The sequence below is a fragment of the Oncorhynchus tshawytscha genome, linkage group LG26 (assembly GCF_018296145.1).
Source record: "Oncorhynchus tshawytscha isolate Ot180627B linkage group LG26, Otsh_v2.0, whole genome shotgun sequence".
Lineage (NCBI taxonomy): Eukaryota > Metazoa > Chordata > Actinopteri > Salmoniformes > Salmonidae > Oncorhynchus > Oncorhynchus tshawytscha.
In genome coordinates this window covers 13,123,277-13,147,634 of record NC_056454.1, presented here as the reverse complement: position 1 = coordinate 13,147,634, position 24,358 = coordinate 13,123,277, and the positions used below count along the sequence as shown (strand labels likewise).

At 42.9% G+C, this 24,358-nt stretch overlaps 1 protein-coding gene across 5 annotated transcripts in view; it reads right to left on the bottom strand.

Moving 5' to 3' along the window:
* LOC112225191 (sodium-driven chloride bicarbonate exchanger) overlaps nucleotides 1-24,358 on the bottom strand; it is a 59,197-nt gene that overhangs the window by 3,245 nt on the left and 31,594 nt on the right. For all 5 annotated transcript variants that reach the window (XR_002949544.1, XM_024388907.2, XM_024388906.1 and 2 more), the window contains exons 3-23: nucleotides 23,662-23,805; nucleotides 23,295-23,433; nucleotides 22,253-22,413; nucleotides 21,593-21,775; nucleotides 18,732-18,823; nucleotides 15,422-15,579; nucleotides 15,031-15,118; nucleotides 14,788-14,934; nucleotides 14,573-14,667; nucleotides 13,275-13,449; nucleotides 12,107-12,240; nucleotides 10,737-10,982; nucleotides 10,124-10,229; nucleotides 5,831-5,992; nucleotides 5,294-5,407; nucleotides 5,011-5,172; nucleotides 4,321-4,572; nucleotides 2,721-2,789; nucleotides 2,335-2,508; nucleotides 1,356-1,475; nucleotides 5-72 (exon numbers count right to left, since the gene is read on the bottom strand). Coding sequence is in view for 4 of the 5 variants with exons in the window: in XM_024388907.2 (XP_024244675.1) it covers nucleotides 5-72; nucleotides 1,356-1,475; nucleotides 2,335-2,508; nucleotides 2,721-2,789; nucleotides 4,321-4,572; nucleotides 5,011-5,172; nucleotides 5,294-5,407; nucleotides 5,831-5,992; nucleotides 10,124-10,229; nucleotides 10,737-10,982; nucleotides 12,107-12,240; nucleotides 13,275-13,449; nucleotides 14,573-14,667; nucleotides 14,788-14,934; nucleotides 15,031-15,118; nucleotides 15,422-15,579; nucleotides 18,732-18,823; nucleotides 21,593-21,775; nucleotides 22,253-22,413; nucleotides 23,295-23,433; nucleotides 23,662-23,805 (2,989 nt within the window). In the remaining variant the exon portion in view is untranslated. The remainder of the gene's footprint in view (nucleotides 1-4; nucleotides 73-1,355; nucleotides 1,476-2,334; nucleotides 2,509-2,720; nucleotides 2,790-4,320; nucleotides 4,573-5,010; nucleotides 5,173-5,293; nucleotides 5,408-5,830; nucleotides 5,993-10,123; nucleotides 10,230-10,736; nucleotides 10,983-12,106; nucleotides 12,241-13,274; nucleotides 13,450-14,572; nucleotides 14,668-14,787; nucleotides 14,935-15,030; nucleotides 15,119-15,421; nucleotides 15,580-18,731; nucleotides 18,824-21,592; nucleotides 21,776-22,252; nucleotides 22,414-23,294; nucleotides 23,434-23,661; nucleotides 23,806-24,358) is intronic.

Sequence of the window (24,358 nt, the reverse complement as noted above, 5' to 3'; positions counted from 1 at the left end):
TTACTTTTGATATCCTTCTAATGGTAATTGCACTACTCCCTCTTCCTCTCCCAACATGCTTTGCTCCTCCTCCTGAAGAATATGATAATCAACAGGAAGTTGTTAAACTATAGTGATAGTACTATATATAATTAATTGGTTAACACATGCAGAGATAAATCATTACAACAAAAGTTACATATCTACAGTAAAAATGAACATTATTTTGAGTTATTGACATAGCCTTGTTCTGTTCAATGTTCTCTACCTATATATAGGTTCGTGCCGTGAAAAGATCTTCGTGGGCTATACGGCCTTGCTGGCCTTGTCTCAGAGTAGTAAGTTGGTGGTTGAAGAAATCCCTCTAGTGGTGTGGGGGCTGTGCTTTGGCAAAGTGGGTGGGGTTATATCCTGCCTGGTTGGCCCTGTCCGGGGGTATAGTCGGACGGGGCCACAGTGTCTCCCGACCCCTCCTGTCTCAGCCTCCAGTAATTCTACTGCAATAGTTTATGTGTCGGGGGGCTAGGGTCAGTTTGTTATATCTGGAGTATTTCTCCTGTCTTATCCGGTGTCCTGTGGGAATTTAAGTATGCTCCATCTAATTCTCTCTCTCTTCTCTCTCTTCTCTCAGAGGACCTGAGCCCTAGGACCATGCCTCAGGACTACTTGGCCTAATGACTCCTTGCTGTCCCCAGTCCAACTGGTCGTGCTGCTGCTCCAGTTTCAAATGTTCTGCCTGCGGCTACAGAACCCTGACCTGTTCACCGGACGTGCTACCTTGTCCCGGACCTACTGTTTTCGACCCTCTCGTCCTACCACACCTGCTGTCTCTAACTCTGAATGCTCGGCTATGAAAAGCCAACTGACATTTACTCCTGAGGTGCTGTTGCACCCTCTACAACCACTGTGATTATTATTTGACCCTGCTGGTCATCTATGAACATTTTAACATCTTGGCCATGTTCTGTTATAATCTCCACCCGGCACAGCCAGACGAGGGCTGGCCACTCCTCATAGCCTGGTTCCTCTCTAGGTTTCTTCCTAGATTCCTGCCTTTCTAGGGAGTTTTTCCCTAGCCACCGTGCTTCTACATCTGCATTGCTTGCTGTTTGGGGTTTTAGGCTAGATTTCTGTATAACACTTTGTGACATCAGCTGATGTAAAACGGGCTTTATAAATACATTTGATTTGATACTCTAAATAACCAAATTCATGTTGTTACTTCAAAAGAATACAAGATTTTAAAAAATCGCTGGCACCATTCAAACCAATGAGAGTTTGGAACTTTAAAGCCAATTATCTCAGAATCATCTTTTTGCAGATAGAACCTTATAGTCTCAAACTCTAGCTTTGTTATGTAGATGCTATTTTCATACCTCTTCTTCAGCATCCTTCAATTTCTTCTTACTCTCTGGCATGAGATCATCCAGCCAGCTCATCTCTCTCTTGGTGAAGAAGCAATCCATCAGCTTCCTAATAAACACCAGAGCCAACACCTGCAAGGAACACAAACACACTTACTACTTAACTTACTATTCAAGGATTGCATGTTTCGTCAAAATATATTTTTGAACGTTCGTTTTGGACGGATGCCTAACTGAGCATTCTACTTAATGCATCTACTTAATGCATCATCAAGGAGCGCTGATGAACATTTAATCAAAAGTGCATTACGGTGGCTGGGAAATAGAATGACATTCAAAATGGGAAAAGAATTAGTAGGGAAACCTTTTGTCATCATTTTGATGTCACCAAATTTACTTTAGATGCCGTATAACATTAGCTAGCTAGCTAAAATTGAGGGGGCGGCACCGGATTTTAGCTAGCTAACGTTATCATTGCTAGCTATTTATGACGAATTTTGCTAGCTAATGACAACACTGCCATCTGTCTAAAGATAATTTGACAACATGATAATGCTGGCAAAGTTGTTTCCTACAAAATATGTCTCTACTTTATCAATGTCATTCTATTTCCATGCACTATAGTGTAATTTCGAAACAGTAGTTATTCTCCGTCCAGAATGGCTGAGTTTATCACCACTTTAGAGGGCTGATAGATGGCTTGAGAACGTTCAAAAACAATGGCATAACGTGACCGAGTGACGGAGGTGCAACCTATGACACTCAGACAAAATGATCTACGTAAATAATCCTTGTCTCAGCAAGAACGGCCCATAGGGCAGGAGCCTATCTCCTGTTTCTGGTGTGGACGCATTCTAATGTAAAACGTAAGTCAATGGCTATACTGTACATCTCATAGTGGTGCTAATTGTGTTAAACTACAATGTGGCCAAATAAATCCACATGTAACCTATGACCCAGGGAGAAAGCTAGGAGAAAGGCATTTGCTAACCATCATGGGGAAGACGATGGCATAATTGGAGGTCTTGATGACCCAGAGCATGACCAAGCAGCTGAGCTGGATGATGGTGAAGAGGTGGACCTTCCTCAGGGGAACATATCTCAGGTAGATGAAGTCAGGCTGGTGCTTGGCTGGCATGCCAAACAGCTTCAGACGGTCAAAGAACTGATGAGCAATAGAACAAAGGCTTTACATGATAACCTCAGGAGCATTCAATTCAGGCCAACTGTGTGGTGATACGTCTGCATTTTCTCAAGATGGTCTCTTTGAACTTAGCTTTAGATGTTAGCCAAGTGTGTCAGAACTTAGCCTTTACAAGCCTATTTTGACTGAGAGTGTACATTAACTTTATCTGAGTGTGCTTCGTGACATCTTACCTGTATCCCTCTGAGCGAAGATGCTCCCATGTACAGGAATACTCCATACAAGACAGGCATGGGAATATACTGAAGGAGAGCAATCATATTATGGTTCAGTTATACAAGCATCAGTAAAGACAGGAAACAGTCGAATACGTGGGATTGAACCACATAAAATGATCTGTTCACTTTGAGGCACTGCAGACTTATACTCTGGGTGCAAAATAAATACAACTTGAGCAAGACAGAGATACGTATATTGCATTCGGAAAGTATTCAGACCCATTGACTTTTTCCACATTTTAATACATTCTAGCCTTATTCTAAAATGTATTCATTTTGTTTTCCTTGTCAATCTACACACAATACCCTATAACGACAAAGTGAAAATAGGTTTTTAAAAATGTTTGCAAATGATTAAAAATAAAAAACAGAAATACCTTATTTACATAAGTATTCAGACCCTTTGCTATGAGATATGAAATTGAGCTCAGGCGCATCCTGTTTCCATTGATCATCCTTGAGATGTTTCCACAACTTGATTGGAGTCCACCTGTGGTCAATTCAATTAATTGGACATGATTTGGAAAAGCACACACCTGTCTACATAAGGTCCCACAGTTGACAGTGCATGTCAAAGCAAAAACCAAGCCATGAGGTCAAAGGAATTGTCTGTAGAGCTCAGAGACAGGATTGTGTCGAGACACAAATCTGGGGAAAGGTATCAACAAATTTCTGCAGCATTGAAGGTACCCAAGAAAATAGTGGAACCACCAAGACTCTTCCTAGGGCTCGCGCCCGGTCAAACTGAGCAATCGGGGGAGAAAGGCCTTGGTCAGGGATGTGACCAAGAACCCAATGGTCACTCTGACAGAGCTCCAGAGTTCCTCTGTGAAGATAGGAGAACCTTCCAGAAGGACAACCGTCTCTGCAGCACTCCACCAATCAGGCCTTTATGGTAGAATGGCCAGACGGAAGCCACTCCTCAGTAAAAGGCACATGACAGCCCGCTTGGAGTTTGCCAAAAGGCACCTAAAGGACTCTCAGACCATGAGAAACAAGATTCTCTGGTCTGATGAAACCAAGATTGAACTCTTTTGCCTGAATGCCAAGCGTCACGTCCGGAGGAAACCTGGCACCATCCCTACGGTGAAGCATGGTGGTGTCAGCATCATGCTGTGGGTATGTTTTTCAGTGGGAGGGACTGGGAGACTAGTCAGGATCAAGAGAAAGCTGAACGGAGCAAAGTACAGAGAGATCCTTGATGAAAACGTTGTCCTGTTGGAAGGTTCACCTTCCAACAGGACAACGGCCCTAAGCACATAGCCAAGACAATGCAGGAGTGGTTTCAGTTTCTGAATGTCCTTGAGTGGCCCAGCCAGAGCCCGGACTTAAACCTAATCTCTGGAGAGACCTGAAAATAGCTGGCCATAGATTGATGAGGGGGAGAAAGGATTTAATCAATCTTAGAATAAGTCTGTAACGTAACAAAATGTGGAAACGTGAAGGAGTCTGAATACTTTCCGAATGCACTGTATATTACACTGTGATAGGAAAAGCCTTTGGACAGCCCGGAGGCTAGGGCCAAAACAATATGAGCTCAGAGAAGCTATCTGACCTTGAGCACAGAGGTCATGAAGACGGAGCAGCCCATGAGCAGGAAGATCATGAGGCCGGTGAAGCGCTGCTCCCGGATGCCCAGGAATTTGGGCTGTTCCCCGGGGGCCGAGCACTCCGACTCTAGCTTCAGACTGTTGACGTGGGAGATGGAGAGCACGGTGGCAGCCACGAACCAGGGCAGCCCCATGATGGAGCACACCCCCAGCATGATGCCCACCACAAACAGATCCAGATGATACCCACAGCCTTTCTGTGGGAATTGATAGACAATACAGCACAACTGAGAATGCACTACTCAATACTTAGGAATGGCAACACTTTCAAATGGAATGTTTCAAGAAATGATGTTTACAGAAGTGCTTCACTGTCAAAATCTTGACTACTCTGCAATGAAAAAAAAAAGAAGACTTCTGAAGGGGGCTTCTTTAATCCATGTCAACAACCAGTACCAAACAGCTAACGGTCAGGCTATGGTGTACAAAGCCTCCCAGATGATCTGAGCCTCCCCATTCCAGTAGCCTACTGCACGGTTTCCCAAACTCGGTCCTGGGCTGCACCTTTTGGTGTTTGGCCCTAGCACTACACAGCTGATTCAAATAATCAAAGCTTGATAATGAGTTTGGTTATTTGAATTAGCTGTGTGGTGCTCGGGCAAGGGCCGACTTTGGGAAGCACTGGTCTACAGTACCTTTAGTTTGTGCTCCTTCCTGTTGATGATGACCGCGGTGATCTGCTGGTCCATGAAGATGAGGATGGTGCAGAGCAGAGCAGGGATCACTGTCACTAAGGTGGTCCACCAAGGGTTTCCGCCTAACGGGCTGATCAACCAACCACGGTCATCTCTGGTCGGCTGCAAGGATTTAGGTTCTTGGTAAATATTGCATCGACATAGCATGGCGACTGTCCATAGTGTAGAGTATCTTGAGTTAAAAATGTGGAATCACATGGTAATATCTTGTTATCTACCTCACCTTAAACACACTGGGGACTTTTAGTTTTGGAGACGGGACCCCTAAGACATAGTCCACCAGGACCATGGTAAAGATGGTGATGAACACAGCAAAGTCACTGATGACGGCTCTCAACTGTGCAAGAGAGGGGTGCATGTCAACTGTCTGGTTTTAGCACGGGGGAAAAATCTATATTATTGTTCAACATCAAACTACTATGTCAATCACAGATTGCACAGGTAAATCAAACACAGAGCACCTTGGTTGTTGATTCAATTCTCACATGGGCCACACATTTGGCTTGAAGAAAAAAACGGGGGTTCTGTGCTCAGACAACAGGAGAAAAAGTGCTGCCTGAAACCACAATAGAATCCAAAGGAAGTGGTGTAGGCGGACACTTCTCCATTAGAAACTCCGACAGTACTCACATATGACCACTAGAGTGCTCCACTGCACCAGAAAACTCAGGAGCATGACAGAAACCCTGTCTGCAGTCGACAAACACATAACAGATACAAATGAGTGGGATTACAGCAGGAACTGGGTCTGCTGCCTTACCTTGGTGGGGAAGTAACGGCTGAACTTGAACTCTTTGAGGAAAGCCGACATGAAGACAGTGGAGAAGAAGAGAACGACAGACCAGAAGAGAACATCTGGAATGTAGGGTCCATGAGGGCCACAGGCGGTGCCCACAAACTCCCCTCGCCTCTTTATGCAGTCCTGCAATAACAGGTGGTCATTCAAAACATCCTGTATTACAGGGTTGGGGTCAATTCCATTTCAAATCAGTCAATTTACACAGACAAGGGGACTGAGTGTACAGGGAATGTTGTTCCAAATGTGACTATTAAAACCTACCCAAACCAGAAACCATGGATAGATGGCAGCATTCCCGCGAAAAACTGAAAGCACGAACCATTCTATTTATTCATGGCAAGGTGACTGGGAATATGGTTGAATACAAACAGTGTAGATATTCCCTCTGTTAGGCAATCAAACAGGCAAAACATCAGTTCAGAGACAAAGTGGAGTCGCAATTCAATGGCTCAGACATGAGACATATGTGGCAGGGTCTACAGAGAATCACGGATTACAAAGGGAAAACCAGCCAAGTCACGGACACCGCCGTCTTGCTCCCAGACAAGCTAACCACCTTCTTTGCCCGCTTTGAGGATAACACAGTGTCACCGATGCAGATCGCTCCCAAGGACTGTGGGCTCTCGTTCTCCGTGACCGAAGTGATAGACATTTAAGCGTGTTAACCCGGCCCAGACGGCATCCCCAGCCACGTCCTCAGGGCATGCGCAAACCAGCTGGTTGGAGTGTTTATGGACATATTCAAAAAATCACCGGGGGCACACTTCCTGCCCTCCGGGACATCGACAGCACCAGTTGTCACAGGAAGGCCAAAAAGATAATCAAGGACACCAACCACCCGAGCCATGGCCTGTTCGTCCCGCTATCATCCAGAAGGCGAGGTCATTACACGTGCATCAAAGCTGGGACCGAGAGAGTGAAAAACAGCTTCTATGCCAAGGCCTTTAGACTGGTAAATAACCATCACTAGCCGGCTACCACCCGACTACTCAACCCTGCACCTTAGAGGCTGCTGCCCTTATATACAATTGAAGTCGGAAGTTTACATACACTTAGGTTGGAGTCATTAAAACTTGTTTTTCAAACACTCAACAAATTTCTTGTAAACAAACTATAGTTTTGGCAAGTCGGTTAGGACATCAACTTTGTGCATGACAAGTAATTTTTCCAACAATTGTTTACATACAGATTATTTCACTTATAATTCACTGTATCACAATTCCAGTGGGTCAGAAGTTGACGTACACTAAGTTGACTGTGCCTTTAAACAGCTTGGAAAACTCCAGAAAATTATGTCATGGCTTTAGAAGCTTCTGATAGGCTAATTGACATCATTTGAGTCAATTGGAGCTGTACCTGTGGATGTATTTCAAGGCCTTCCTTCAAACTCTGTGCCTCTTTGCTTGACATCATGGGACAATCAAAAGAAATCAGCCAAGACCGAAGAAAAATAAATGTAGACCTCCACAAGTCTGGTTCATCTTTGGGAGCATTTCCCAAATGCCTGAAGGCACCATATTCATCTGTACAAACAATAGTATGCAAGTATAAACACCATGGGACCACGCAGCCATCATACTGCTCAGGAAGGAGATGCGTTCTGTGTCCTAGAGATGAACGTACTTTGCTACGAAATGTGTAAATCAATCCCAGAATAACAGCAAAGAACCTTGTGAAGATGCTGGACGAAACAGGTACAAAGGTATCTATATCCACAGTAAAACGAGTCTTATATCGACATAACCTGAAAGGCCGCTCAGCAAGGAAGAAGCCACTGCTCCAAACCCACCATTCAAAAGCCAGATTACGGTTTGCAACTGCACATGGGGACAAAGATTGTACTTTTTGGAGAAATGTCATCTGGTCTGATGAAACAAAAATATAACTCTTTGGCCATAAAGACCATTGTTATGTTTGGAGGAAAAAGGGGGAGGATTGCAAGCCGAAGAACACCATCCCAACTGTGAAGCACGGGGTGGCAGCATCATGTTGTGGGGGTACTTTGCTACAGGAGGGACTGGTGCACTTCACAAAATAGATGGCATCATGAGGTAGAAAAATGATGTGGATATATTAAAGCCACATCTCAAGACATCAGTCAGGAAGGTAAAGCTTTGTCGCAAATGGCAAAATGGCTTAAGGACAACAAAGTCAAGGTATTGGAGTGGCCATCACAAAGCCCTGACCTCAATCCTATAGAAAATTTGTGCGCAGAACTGAAAAAGCATGTGCGAGCAATGAGACCTACAAACCTGACTCAGTTACACCAGCTCTGTCAGGAGGAATGGACCAAAATTCACCCAATTTATTGTGGGAAACTTGTGGAAGGCTACCCGAAATGTTTGACCCAAGTTAAACAATTTAAAGGCAATGCTACCAAATAATAATTGAGTGTATGTGAACGTCTGACCCACTGGGAATGTAATGAAAGAAATAAAAGCTGAAATAAATCATTCTCTCTACTATTATTCTGACATTTCACATTCTTAAAATAAAGTGTTTATCCTAACTGACCTAAAACATGGGAATTTTTACTAGGATTAAATTACAGGAATTGTGAAAAACTGAGTTTAAATGTATTTGGCTAAGGTGTATGTAAACTTCCAATTTCAACTGTACATGGACATGGAATAACTGGCCACTTTAATAATGGAACCCTCGTCCCTTTAGTAATGTTTTCATACTGCTTTACTCATCTCATATGTATATACTGTATTCTATTCTACTGTATTTTAGTCAATGCCACTCCGACATTCCGACAATTTCATGTTATTAAAATAACATGAAATTGATTAGAAATACAGTGTAGACATTGTTAATGTAGTAAATGACTATTGTAGCTGGAAACGGCAGATTTTTTATGGAATATCTACATAAGCGTATAGAGTCCCATTATCAGCAACCATCACTCCTGTGTTCCAATGGCACGTTGTGTTAGCTAATCCAAGTTTATCATTTTAAAGGCTTATTGATCATTAGAAAACCCTTTTGCAATTATGGTAGCACAGCTGAAAACTGTTGTTCTAATTAAAGAAGCAATAAAACTGGCCTTTAGACTTTAGAGTATCTGGAGCATCAGCATTTGTGGGTTAGATTACAGGCTCAAAATGGCTAGAAACATAACTTTCTTCTGAAACGCATCAGTCTATTCCATGCGAGAAATTGCCCAGAAACTGAAGATCTCATACAACGCTGTGTACTACCCCTTCACAGAACAGCACAAACTGGCCCTAACCAGAATAGAAAGAGGAGTGGGAGGCCCTGGGGCACAACTGAGCAAGAGGACAAGTACATTAGAGAGTCTAGTTTGAGAAACAGATGCCTCAACTGGCAGCATCATTAAATAGCACCCGCAAATTAACACCAGTCTCAACGTCAACAGTGAAGAGGCGACTCCGGGATGCTGGCCTTCTAGGCAGTTGCAAAGAAAAAGACACATCTCAGACTGGCCAATAAAATGAAAAGATTAAGATGGGCAAAAGAACACAGACACTGGACAGAGGAACTCTGCCTAGAAGGCCAGCATCCAGGAGTCGCCTCTTCACTGTTGACGTTGAGACTGGTGTTTTGCAGGTACTATTTAATGAAGCTGCCGTAGAGGACTTGTGAGGCGTCTGTTTCTCAAACTAGACACCCTAATGTACTTGTCCTCTTGCTCAGTTGTGCACCAGGGAGCACTGTTGGAGCTAGGAACACAAGCATTTCGCTATATCCGCATTAACATCTGCTAAATATGTGTATGTGACCAATACAATTTGATTTGAATGAACTGAAATTACAATTTAAAAAAATTCTCAGGGCATTTAAGGGAATTGGAATTGAAACATCCTACATTTAAATGGAATTGACCCCGGGGTCCTGCTGGGATAAGAGCATGCTTGTCCACAAAAAAGTTAAATTAATACTAAAAATGTGTTTTCATGATTTGTCATGGGGTAATCCAGAGTAATCCAGCCCACATGTCCTTAATCTCCTGCACTGGGCCAGCTCCATCTGAGAGAGCCTGCCACTTTGTGTGGAACAACCTAAATGTGCTCTTTTTTGGTATCTACCATCATGCTGGGGGTGTGCTGCTTAATCAAAAATACAATACAACATTTCCTTTTGTGTGTAGAGTAAAACATTTATCCTCAACATGTGACAAAACCTGGAAAAACCACAAGACTAACCATGGGTTCTATTTACAGTATCCATCATCTTCCTAATTTTGCTTGATCCTATCAACAAATTATGCCACACCCTCCCATACACTACCTTGACCTCAAGTGCCTCCCAATAGATCTCCGAAGCAGTAATGTTGTTCTGCTCCCAGTACCGTAGGGTGGCATTACTGGGATCCGGAGGTTCAACACATGAACACCTATGGAAACAATAGAACACTTCACCATCAAATCCCTTACCGATCACGATCATCTCAAATGCTATGCAGGACTTTTTTCAAACACAAATTAAGATGTTGCTGTCATTCTGAACTCTAAGGGATAATCTTGCTTGACACAGATTATGCCTAGTTCTGGATTAAGATGCAGTTTAAGAGGCCAAGAAGATGATCAAGGACCTCAGCGAACCGAGACGGTCTGTTCACTCTACCTTCTAGCAGAAAGAGATGGTACAGATGCATCAAAGAGAGACTGAATAACCACAATAACAGCTTCTACCTTCAGGCCATGCCTAGCCACCTGGGAATCTGCCCTGCAGTTTGAGACTAATGTGCCATGTACTGTATATAGAGAGTCATTGAACGCTGGTCACCTAATATTCTGTTTATATACTGTTGTTTACTATAACACCTGCAAATCTGTGTACGCAATCAATACATGTGATCAATAAATGTTGATTTGATTCAATGGAGTGAGTGCACACTTACGAGTATCGTGTGAGTTTGTCCAGGTTGTTGTTCATGTTGATGGGGTAGTGTTCCCCCAGGTGGATGAGCTTCTCCAAGGCCTCGTAGATGAAGATGATGCAGATGAGCGAGGCGAAGGCCTCCTCTGTGAATCGTGTGATGTAACAGACCAGGGAGCTGGCATCTGTGGCCACCAGGAGCAGACAGAGGAATGCTGTCCACAGCCCTATACAGGTTCTCAGTGAGAGGTAGGATAATCCATACTCCCTGAGGACAGAGTGCAAAACATCCCTTTTATTTTATATTTGTAAATGTAATCTTATTTATTCAGGAAGTCCCAAAAAGGGCAGCTCAATTAAAAAACACATAGATCCTTCACAGTACAGTGCATGCACAGCACCGGAAGAAAAATCACTGACACTGCAGCACTAACATTTCGTAAATTATTTTGACAACATCTGAGGTTTTAACCTCCTCTCTGATCTATCTGCAGGATATGGGATCTGAGGTTGTCATTACCACAATGGTATTTTGATACTACTTAAAGCCGTATAGAACATTAAAACAAATGATCAATGTACTGTGGCAGTACTGTATATGACATCCAGTCAACCTCCATCAGTATGTGACCTTAACTATTGTTATAGGGACGGATGTTCATCATGCAATCAAATCGCACATTATCAGATGTGGTGGCAGAATTTGGGGTGAGCTGTTGTAGTAACTTCTCACGGGATATGTTCTGTGTTGGACTGTGATGTCATGCCTTTCACAGACTCCTGGTATGTCTCCACCCTAACACAAAGCCATTGTGTTCCAGGACTGTTGCTTGTATTGAAAGAGGTGTTGGGTAACAATATGATTGTATTATCACCTCCCACTATATAAGGGGCATGTAACCATTTATTATTTGAGTTCTTCCCTGTGAAATCAGAGGTGGATCTCCCCTCCAGCTCCTTGTATTAATTAATGTTTCTATTATATCATTATATTATATTATATCTCTGCCTTAATCTTTGGATCGAATTTTCCACAACACAGAGATGTGATTACAGAAATGGCCTGAGCGACCCAACGTTTACGACAGATATTCCAGGAAACCACTGAGGAAGACACATGTGAAGGGTTATACACAACGCAGGAAGGAAGGAGCAACCAGGCGCTAAGGGATATATTTGAAGCTCCATCCGAGGAGGGAACCTGGAAGGGATTCTCCTCGGTCACCCCTGATGGGGATGTGGAACATCCTCCCCATCCCTCTACCGAGGTAGAGGCCTGCTATCGACAATACATAGAGATTATTAATCATGTGGGCCCATAGCGTTATACTACTGTATATGTAATTATAACTATATATAACAATACAACTATACTGTTGTCAACAAACTTACTTGCAGAATTTGTACAATATCTTCTCAAACACCAGCACAGGCCCTGTGCTGCCCAATATGGTGAGTGGCTGGCCAGCAAAGAGGGAATAGGCTATTCCTGTCATTGAGGCGCCAAACAGTGATTCAATTGCACTCTGAGGGACACAAAGAAACATACACTGTAAACCCCAAGGCATTTTTAACTCAAATACTTCTAGTAAGTTGTACTCAAACTCAACGAAGTCAGTATTACTTAAAATGTTAATGTGGTACTGACTCAAATCTAAATGAGAAGTCACACCAACTACATTTAAAAAAAAACGTATGATATCATTTAAAAAAAAATCCCAGCATGCGCTTTTGCAGGTTGATTTTATGCAATTGTTTTTAACATCTGCATTTTTGCATGTACCTTGTTTGATTGATTGATTAAATGTTTAGCTACACAAATATTTTTTGGAAATTTATCCGATCATTGAATTTTTACATCCCGTTTACTGAAATGGTTGTTCCAGTTTAAATTGCTTTAGATAGTTTCCCCACCACAGTTCTTGACCCTGGCAGTCATTCTGAATGCTGTTTACGGGTGAATACAAATGTAAACCGTTGGATAGCCTAATGCTGGCTAGGTTCCAATAGGAATTACACATCACTTTGCAAGCCAACAGAATGTGATTTACAGTGAGGGTTGCAAAATTCTGGTAAATGTCCCAGGGTTTTCCAGAACACCTGGTTGAAAGATACCTGGGAAAATACTTGGGAAAGCTTGTGGAATTTTGCAACCCTACTTGCAGGACTGATGTGCCCATGTGGGGGCGTTGAATTTAAGTATACCTTACAACAATAAACAAAAAATGCATTTGTGTTACTTATATGGAGGTAGTACTGCTCACTTCAGCTATTTAATCTTCTTAACTCATTTTCTTTTCTTCGGTAATTGGTTTCCTCAAAATGTTTGAGCAGACAGAATTGGTTTTACAGCGTAGATAACATTTATGAGCAAGAGAAATCTCTCAATAAATGTCAAAGCCGTTTATTATTCTATTACTGTGTACTTGATCGGGATGGGTTGCATCCTAAATGGAATGCTATTCCCTGTTTAGTGCATTACTTTTTACCAGGTCACAAAAGTAGTGCACTATGTAAGGAATAGAGGGAGCCATTTGGGATGAAACCCATGGTGTCTTACTATGCGTCCTTCTGTTGCCTCTCCCAGTAAACCGCCGAATGTGATGACAGGTGACATGCAAGCACAGTACAGGAAGAGGAAGGAGGCCAAGCACTGCAGGCTGAGACCGTCTGTGTAGTCGGACAGGTAGTGGGGCGCCTTGCGTTTGATGTCCATCAAGAGACCACCAAATAATCTGTAAACATAAAGATAACATAAGCCATTTAGCAGACGCTTTTATCCAAAATGACTAATATTATTGTGTGCGTACACATTTAGGTGGCTCCAGCAGGAGTCGAAACCCACCATCCTGGTTTTGCAAGCTCCATGCTCTATCAACTAAGACACAGAACACCTACTGTATATCTAATACCAGCACAGGTAAAATGATTTTATTTTATATAATGGTCATTCATTTAACCTCTTGTGACGCTCACATTGAAACTAACCTCCTTACAACTGCCTGCATTTCAAATCCACATCCAACCGCATAGGTAATCTGCTGTCTCGGGGTGAAGTGTGGATTTTGCAGTTGGAGCCTTTTTATACAATTTTTTAAAAACTTGATGTACTCCTCACACTCCTTAATGAGCATGAAATACTGTAGAGAGAGTAATGAGGATGACTTAGCATGAGCTCATGCGGAAGAATATAGACCAGGCATTTGGGAACCCATCAATAGGTTGCTACACGCTGAGGTTGCAAATTGTACTTAAATTGGTACAAACGCTTGTCACTATAGTTGTACACTATAAGGTACATCAATTGTACTATTAGTTATAGGTACATAATTGTACCCTTATAGGCCATGCTCAAACTTGAATTAACAGACTACAGGCACATTTTCCCCTCACGGGTGGCAAAAATAACTAACTGAAAGCCACTCCCCCACTAAGCCACACCTCCAATAATTATACCTTTCTATTCAAAATGTTGTGTACACAAATGTACCATTATACTAGATTGTCTTCACATATACCCTTAAAGGTACCGGACAGTACCATGTGAGATCATATGTGTACCTCTGTAAGTACATTATGTGTATTTTGATCTTTTGTACCCCATGGAACAACACTGTACCCTAATCGTACCTTTATTCTGAGAGCGTATGGCAACATTTGCATGACTTTCGTTCACACCTAAAATGAACGGCATGCAATGGCATCCTGTCCTCTGTCCAAGGATCCGTAGATGTTTTTCAAAAAAATAGGTGAAAAACCTGGTTACTTTGAATCTATCGTTATTTCTTAATACACAACCACGACCACATACACTCACACTCACACTCTCTGAGCACCAGGCTGCCCCGCCTCACCTACCGTCCTGTCCGCTGCAGCTCCGGACCACCATGTCCCTCGTGCTCCTCTTCATCACCTAGGTCTGTGCCGGTCTGTGCTGCAATCCTCCTCTTCTCCTGTTATTCAAAGAACACCTATCTGTTATTTCTTTCATTTTTTTTGTTGAATGAAAGAAAAATGCTGTGATTTGTATGTCTGCTGATGACAGACTTGTTAAAGAAAAGGCTTCAACTTACCTGAGACGGCACATTTTTTGGTGGCTCTATTCGTATAGAAGGATCCCACTCCCCTGGTGGCAGGACAGTAACCTGGTCCAGGAACTCATCGATTCCAGCAATCAGATCATTGCGGTCCTTCGCTTTGTAGGCAACATCATGGAAAACCTTGGAACGAAGAACAAGAATAAATTCAGTCATGAATTGACATGTTAATTCAGTCATGCCCAACAGCTATGTTCATTATCAGAGAGGCTGTCTTACCTCGTCTGTCATTAGTGTTGCGATGGATCGGCCAATCTCATGGTACTGTGGCCCTTTCCCAAGAGGCCCTAGTAGGATGAACAAGAACCTAAAAAAACAGAGCGGTGTAGAGACAGTTGAGGGTCAGCCCAAAAAGGACTAAGGAGGGCATAATGTTAGTCATAGACAGAAGACCATAGTTACAGACTTATAGAAGGTAGGGATGTGAAATTCCCGTAACTTTAAAAAAAAATCCCAGGCTTCCAGAAATCCTGGTTGGAGGATTCCCGGTTGTCCTGCTTATTTTCTCCTGATTCCAGGAATATTCCATCCGGGATTTCAAGAAATCCTGGGAATTTTGGGAGAGTTACGGAATACTGCAACGTTAATTAGGGGTCATAGTGTTACTAACCTGGTAACGATGGGGACCTCAGCCAGCCCGTTGAGCATGACTGCAGGTGAGAGACGTACAAACGCCACCACAGGCTTGTCTAGGAACTCCGCCTCACCCACCAACACATTGGACGCTTCCGCTCCCGGGGGAATCTTCTTCATGAAATGGAGGTCTATCTAGATGGACACAGGATAGAATATGCCAACGTTTAGTGGAGCATTTTACGACTGAAGTCTTAATATAGCATTTTACTGTATTAGTATCTCAACTCCTCAATTCAAAAGAAGAGTATTCATGGATGGCACGTTTCGTCACAATATTGTTTTGAATATTTGTTTTAAGACTGATGCCCAACTGAGAATTCTACTCAATGCATTGTCAGTGGGCACTGTCTAAAATGCATTACTGTGGCTTGAAAACACGATGACGTTTCAAAAGTAGGCAAACAATTAGTAGGGAAACCTTTTGTTATCATTGTAATGTCGCCAGATTGACTTTAGATGCAGTATAACTTTAGTTAGCTAGCTAGAATTGAGGGGACAGCACCGAATTTTAGCTAGTTGACATTACCATTGCTAGCTATTTTTGACAAACTTCGATAGCTAATGGCAACATTGCCATCTCTCTAAAGTAAATTTGACCACATCATAATCATGCCAACGTTGTTTCCTACTAATACTTTGCCTACTTTAGCAATGTCTTCATATATCGAGGCCACGTTAGTGTAATTTTAACGAAACAGTCATTAGTCCCTGTTATGTGTGGGCACCAGTCGCCTTAATGGTGCAGGTGTTGTAAGAATGCTCATAACAATGGCATGACGTAACCGAGTGATGACGGTGCAACCCATAATAAATAGGTAAAGAAAAGCAGAACATCTGAAATATATTCTAAAAAAAAAAATAACTCTACTGAAAATGTGTGACTAGGGATACAAGATTCTGGTAACTTTCCTCAAATTCCCTGGTTTTCTGGATTGCCTGCTAGTTTTCTCCTGATTCCTGGAATCATCCAACCAGGATTTCTGTAAAATCTAGGAATTATTGGATACTTACCAGAATTATGCAACCCTGTGTGTGATAATAGTGCATTTCCTGTTAATAGCTAGACATAGATTGTCCAACTGAATCCTATTTCATAACATAACCATCATAACATACACATGAACATGTGTTATAATAGACTATTACAGAAGAATACCATAAATCCGTCTAAAGTGCTATCTCCATTTACATAACATTTACAGAGGTTATCATCTCCTTGTTGTTACACTGTCTGCCCCCGCAGTGACACATCTATCCAGACCTGAGCCTGCCTGGCCGCCTGCAAACTGATCCTCCTGTCTCTGTTCTGCTGTGATCCTGTCTGCCTGCTATGGAGCCGCACTGCGTCAAATGGAAGTGAGGTAACTTTAAGAAGAGGCAGTAGGGGCATCGGAGTCCCAGCTATAAACTCCAGGCTCACTGCTAACAGAATAAGGAGGCCTCAAACTATATTGTAGTGAATTGGAACAGAAAAGCGCAGCCTAAAGAATGTGTAGCAAATTGAAGTAACTTAGCAATTGCATTTTATTTATGATATTATAGGACAATAAATGTGTAACATGAGCTTCTATCCCCTGACAGAAGAGTAGGGATATGAACGAGCAGCAGTTACTGGAGTTAAATATATTATTTATGTCATTTGTACTTGTTATTGATAGATACAGTGAAGAAGTGATTGAGAGGAGGGAGATAGAGGAGAGGGACATAGAATGGAAAGTGACACAGTCAGGGTTTGAACCCAATACAATGTGTGGTCTGTGAGCAGCGGCACTACCACCAGATCAACCTCTGGCACAATACTGAGGTTAATAGGGGTTGGCGCCCCCGGGTTGTGCCGAGATCTTTGTGGGCTATAGTCAGCCTTGTCTCAGGATGGTAAGTTGGTGGTTGAAGATATCCCTCTAGTGGTGTGGGGGCTGTGCTTTGGCAAAGTGGGTGGGGTTATATACTTCCTGTTTGGCCCTGTCCGGGGGTATCATCGGATGGGGCCACAGTGTCTCCTGACCCCTCCTGTCTCAGCCTCCAGTATTTATGCTGCAGTAGTTTGTGTCAGGGGGCTAGGGTCAGTTTGTTATATCTGGAGTACTTCTCCTGTCTTATCCGGTGTCCTGTGTGAATTTAAGTGTGCTCTCTCTAATTCTCTCTTTCTATTCTCTCTCTCGGAGGACCTGAGCCCTAGGACCATGCCTCAGGACTAACTGGCATGATAACTCCTTGCTGTCCCCAGTCCACCTGGCCGTGCTGCTGCTCCAGTTTCAACTGTTCTGCCTGCAGCTATGGAATCATGACCTGTTCACCGGACGTGCTACCTGTCCCAGACCTATTATTTCACTATGCTGGTCATTTATGAACATTTGAACATCTTGGCCATGTTCTGTTATAATCTCCACCCGGCACAGCCAGAAGAGGACTGGCCACCCCTCATAGCCTGGTTCCTGTCTAGGTTTCTTCCTAGGTTTTGGCCTTTCTAGGGAGTTTTTCTTAGCCACCGTGCTTCAACACCTGCATTGCTTGCTGTTTGGGGTTTAAGGCTGGGTTTCTGTGCAGCACTTTGAGATATCAGCTGATGTACGAAGGGCTATATAAATAAATTTGATTTGATTTTGATTTGAATAGAGGTGCTATTGTTAAAGTGTACAGTTCAAATACAGGCCTAAGTATGTTAAATAGGCATGTTAAATCTAGAACATCCATAGAACACTCTCTATTAAGCTTCTTTGTCCCAAAAAATATTTGGTTGCATTTTATTTATGGCTTTATTCAACCACATTAGACAGTCTTAAATACATTCTCAGAACAAGAACAAAAGGCTCTGATACTTTGGTATCAGGTCACAGACAAATGGTTACTGACAAAAGGTTAGGATTTAGAGGTAAGTGAGACTGCTGTTGTCCCAGTCTAATCTACAGTGCTAATGGCAGTGTTGGTGAGATGACTGTTTTGCTATAGAGTGGTTATAATGGTTTAAATCCTAATCCACAAAAAGAGGACTTTTGTGGATCAAAAAAGCAACAAGTACAAACAAATGAAAATGGAACAGATTATTTTTAAAGTTCATACACCCGTCAACTGCAACAGCTGGTGTGTTAAGTGCAGTATGTGGCAGTGTTGTATGTTAGTGAGTTCAAGGCCTATATTCATAAAGTGTCTCAGAGTTGGAGTGCTGATCTAGGATCAGTTTGGCCTTTTAAATCATAATGAAAGAGAGGGATGGACCTGATCCTAGATCAGCACTCTTACTCTGGGATTCTTTGAGAATACGGGCCCAGAATGTCTTACTGTACCTTACTGAAGTCCACAGCACTGTTCTCTCTGCTGACATCAGCTTTGCCGTCATTGGGGATGGGTAGAGAGGTCTGGGGAGGAATCATCTGACCTGGAACAAAAAGACAGGAAGGAGTCCAATAAGTCAACTACTGAGCCCTCTGTATCAGACCAACATCAAGGTTTCACAGCAGTGCAGGAGCCAATGGTAATAAAGCACAATGTCTCACAGAGAGAGAGAGAGAGAGAGAGAGAGAGCGCACTCTTGGGATACCAAAATGACCAACAGTGCTTTAGATATCTATAGATTTGCACTGTAATGGTGATGTAATCTGGGATTTATCAGACATGGGCAAAGTACCCTTATTTAGTGCAGATCCCAAGAGAGGACTGAAGATAAAGCCTAAGAGTGGCTGCATGGGGGAGGATGGGAGTCATGGATGGCCTTGGTGAGGATGGGTGGGCAAAGCTTGTCCATTAGGATTTCAGCATGATCATTTTAGCATTATCATTGTGTCAAGGAGACTGACTGATGAAAACAGGAAATTAGCCCACAGCTGCCAGAGTAGAGCAAAAGGATTTAAATCGGAAGGATTACTTTTTATTTGTGAGAGGGCACAGATTAATACTAATTTCAGTGTTTGATCCATTCACAAGCCAGCAGAAACTATCAGATGCATAACAAATTGAAATAATCAGAAATAAAAGCATGCCTTGCAATGATTCATTTTGACTCATAGTTCCACATGAACTCAACGAGAGAAGCCTCAAGCTATTTACCAAGCTAGCTGCCCATGAAGAAACACCACAGCCTCTTTAGCTTTAAATGGCATTTCTTGCAATGAGTAGGAGGGTGCCCTCACTAACATGGCCCTGGTTTTGTTAATTAGTCCCACACTCGCTGTTTGCCGCTCTTTAATGTAGCTTTTGCATAAACACTCTACCTAAATGAATGTGCCTGTGTCACACCACTCTGAATAAAATTACAGCAGAGAGTGACTCGCTAAAAGGGAGGGTTTTGGGTGGTCTTCGTGTATCAAAATTGCCATGTGGAATGCTGGCAAACTTGCTTCTCGAAACATTCCTGTAAAAGGTGATGGACATTCTGAATAAGGTCATTCCTTGTTATCGGTGAACCCTGCTGCTCAGGGTCTTTTCTCTTCTGAATGTTTCCCTGTCCACATCTTCTACACTGATCACACCTTATCTCTATATTTTCAATTCTGATATTAAAAACATATAACTCAATGTATAGCCGATGTTAATGTTCATGATAAGTACAGCGACTTGATAAATATGCCTAATAACTGTCACTGATGTCTCATTGTGATCAATGGCATACATTTACAATGTACGGCTCATATGATATGAGTTGTTGTCTACACTATACACTAACTGACTCTTGGTTAAATGACCTGAAGCACAAAGCACAACCTCTAACTGTTATTGACAGAAACAGCTTTGAAATTAGCAACCTTCACAAGTTATGTTTTAGGATGTGCTAGCAGTAGAGAAAGGCCTGTCAAGGGTTAAGAGTGGCCTGGGTCTGGGTCATCCTCCTTGTCCACGGGCTGGATATCAGACTGGGGTCTGGGGCCCTGTTTCTGGGGCCTGGGGCCTGTGTGTGGAGTGGCTGGAGGGTGGCGGGTGGTGGATGAGGTCAGGAGTGGAGAGGAGATGGAGGAGGAGACACACTGGGGACAACACAGTGGCCGTGGGGTGCAGGAGACCTGCCTTTCACTGCAAGACCCCGCTGCCATAAATGAGCACCAGAAGGAGGACTTAAGGGTAGAACAGAGTGATGGACCACCTGCCAGACACACATACACACATTCATCCACATATACAGATACACACAAGGAAACAAGAGAAGAGAGACACACTGAACACTGAACAGAAGGTAAAATATGGACAATGTAATGTAGAATGACAAAGTTATCCACATGGGATGATTGAAACCACTACTTACAAGACTATTTCCAATTTTAAAGTTGCTGTGACCAGAGGTAAAAAGTGAGGAGAACTGAAACACTTCTGAATGCACCAGGGCCCAGGTTTCACCAAACATTTTTGAAGAAAAAAAATCGAGGATTTTTCTTAAAAGAAAAATAAGAAGTTCATAAGATAGTTCTTAGGTGCAATTCCTAAGAACTATCCTTAAATCCCACGCTATCTTCTGCAATATTTTAGTGCTTCCATACCCTCTTAAACATTGTGTTTGAGCTAAAGACTTCTGTAGTTCATTGTTGGCATCAGATTTGTCTATTTCTTCTGCATCCACTGATGCCAACCATTAGTCTGTGCGATTGAAGGGGGCTGAACTAGAGGTTTGCGAGACTTGCGGGACTCGAAAACGCTTCATATTCAATTATTGCATTGCGATCTTGCCTAATGTTTTCTCAAGCTTTCCTATATCTCTCAGATGTATTTCAGACACTCATCTTGTGGATATTAACGTTTATTTCCCTCATTTCAAGTTCAAGGACAAATTCCGCCCAGGACATAGATTATATAATATTGTAATAACCTCACATCGTTTCTGTCACAAACTCCGAACTCCACACACTCACTGACTGGTTGGATATTCATTTCCAATTTCTGTACTATCAGGTTTTTGCTTGACAGACCTTATTTTTTTTATTGACATTTGTCAATAAAACTCAAGAATGCAACTTCTTATGTCAATTTTGTGTTCTTCTTGTAGCCCTGGTTGTCCTGAGAAAACACTTCAATGTGAGGCTAAATATGAGGACATAAAAGATAAGATCAAATGAAAAGAGTGATTTTTCACTGGCTGGATTAAATTAGATAAGAACTTTTCAAATATCTTCTTTAGATGATTGTTGCTACTTACTTGAGCAGAGAGCTGCCTGCTACTCACCGTTCTTGTCCATGGACTGGGGCTCGGACTGCTTCTTGTCAGCGAAGGACCGTACAATGGGGATGCGGTTGGCCAGCTTCTTCTGGTTCTGGTGGTGGTGCTGCTTGAGGAGGGACTCTCTCACCTTCCTCCTCACCTCGTCCCCCAGAGGACCCACGGTCTCCTGCTGGTCCAACACCATGTCTGACAAACAGGACCACACAGTCAACAGTTCGACAGCAATTAGGAAACCATCTATAACATTCTGATTACAATGCTTACAATTAAAGATTGAAATGAAGATCATAGAACAGGGTAATTTTCACTAGGAACAAAACGTTATGTTGCAAAATGTTTCTCTACGGTATGCACTAATGAATACAATGCAGGCGTATGCAGTAGTTCCAGATGTCACTCAGCACCACAGCAGTGATTTTCAACCTGTGGTCCGCAGACATTACTTTTCACAATGCAAATTGTTTAACAAACATCCATCTGTAATAATCTGCCTTTAATCTGTTACATTCCCTGATCAAATTGACTCTACATTTTAACGCTAAGACATTGTGTGTTAAGACATTCCGTGACACCAGTTCATGGTGGTCATCCAGAAATGTTGACTGTGACTTGATGGTCCCCTGAAAGGAAAAGGTTGGGAACCGCTGCTCTACTGTACAATACCTGCTACCTCCTCCACGGAGCTGGCCCTCATGTCTAGCAACACGATGCCAGTGAGGATGCAGCTGCGCAACTCGAACAGGCTGTGCAGGGACAGCGTGGCCACGTAGGGCTTACTCCAGCGCTCTCCTCCATCCTCCACGTCCTCTTCAAACTTCAGCCACCTGTATGAGGGACAGAGGCCCAGTTTCAGTCAAACTGTTCCAGGGGACTAGGGGATAGATGACAGCCAGCTGTCCAGCCATCTGGAAGCCCTGTACTGATAGAGCTCAGCTTACACAGACGGGGACACCAAGAACGTACTGATGCTGTGCCGGAGTCTGGTCGAGCGATAATGCACTCGACTCCGGACCATGCCCCTCAGTGATGGGGTTCGAACCTTGGTCCGGCTGCTGCAGTCTGTGCCCTCCCTACCAGTCATTCCTCCTTAATTGTCTGCCCCCTGTCCTGTCTAAAAACCAATATGAAAGGATGTTTGGATCTCCGATTTGCTTTAAAAACACAAAAGGAATATGTCTATGCTGTGGAAGAGACTGACTGCCTGACAATCCATGTAAAGGTGTATCAGTCAATATCAACGTGACAGAAAGTATTGTAGTGTAGTATGCACAACAGGATATTTATCCCGTCCAGACCTTATGCTTGTTGATTACAAGTAGAGGTACAGACATTTTTACTACAAGTAGACAAGGGTTCGTTTCCCTTTAAATCTGGGCTCCCTCGTACTCATGCACCAGACTTTATAATCAGAGCTTTACTTAGCCCATCCGTCCCCAAGGTCTACAATCCCTCCTTATGTCTCTTTCAGGTAACAGTTTTGGGCATTAGGATATTATCACAGAGAATAAAATGATAAATAAATAAATCATATCATATATATATATATATATATATATATATATATATATATATATATATATCTCAATTCCATCACTTTGCATGATTAAAAATGCCCATGGACCAACATGGAATCCCTAGGATGTGTCATTGGAATTCGATGAAAAGCTTTCAGTAGTGACAAGGGGGGTGTCATGTGACTCCCTACCTGGCGGTTTCCCTCCACTCGGCGTCCTCTCCGTCTTTCAGGCAGATCTCGTCCAGCTCAGTGAAGAGGTCATGGGGGATGTGCTCCTCGTCGTCATCCTCTGTGCCCAGCAGGAACTGCACTCTCTGGGATGGCGTGTCTGGAGCGCAGGGTCGGGTAAGGGCATCACTTACAGTAGTCTGCCATACAGACTCCCTGACTAAGGAGCTCTGCAGCAGGTTATGCCCATAGTGTGGACAGCATCCCCTCTTTTGAAATGCACTATGCCACCATGTAGACATAACATATCGTATAGCTCATAAGACGATAGAAATATAATCCGGCTGCTGCTTTTTACATGGGCCAGCCAGACAGTGGCAATACTTACAGTATGTGGGAGACTCTCTTCCATTGTCCACTCCAGAGTCCAGCTCCCTGCTTCTCTTCCTGTGTCGGTGTCCGTGATGCCGATGTCTCCGGTGGCTCTTCTTCCCAATGGGGACATGTACCCCAATGTAGAGTGTCCTGTGACCTAGATGCAGCCACAGGGATATAAATATGATGAGATAAGATGATTTTTATTTTATTTCACCTTTATTTAACCAGGTAGGCCAGTTGAGAACAAGTTCTCATTTGCAACTGCGACCTGGCCAAGATAAAGCATAGCAGTGTGAGCAGACAACACAGAGTTACACATGGAATAAACAATTAACAAGTCAATAACACAGTAGAAAACAAAGGGGGGAGTCTATATACAATGTGTGCAAAAGGCATGAGGAGGTAGGCGAATAATTACAATTTTGCAGATTAACACTGGAGTGATAAATGATCAGATGGTCATGTACAGGTAGAGATATTGGTGTGCAAAAGAGCAAGTAAATAAATAAAAACAGTATGGGGATGAGGTAGGTGAAAATGGGTGGGCTATTTACCAATAGACTATGTACAGCAGCAGCGATCGGTTAGCTGCTCAGATAGCTGATGTTTGAAGTTGGTGAGGGAGATAAAAGTCTCCAACTTCAGCGATTTTTGCAATTCGTTCCAGTCACAGGCAGCAGAGTACTGGAACGAAAGGCGGCCAAATG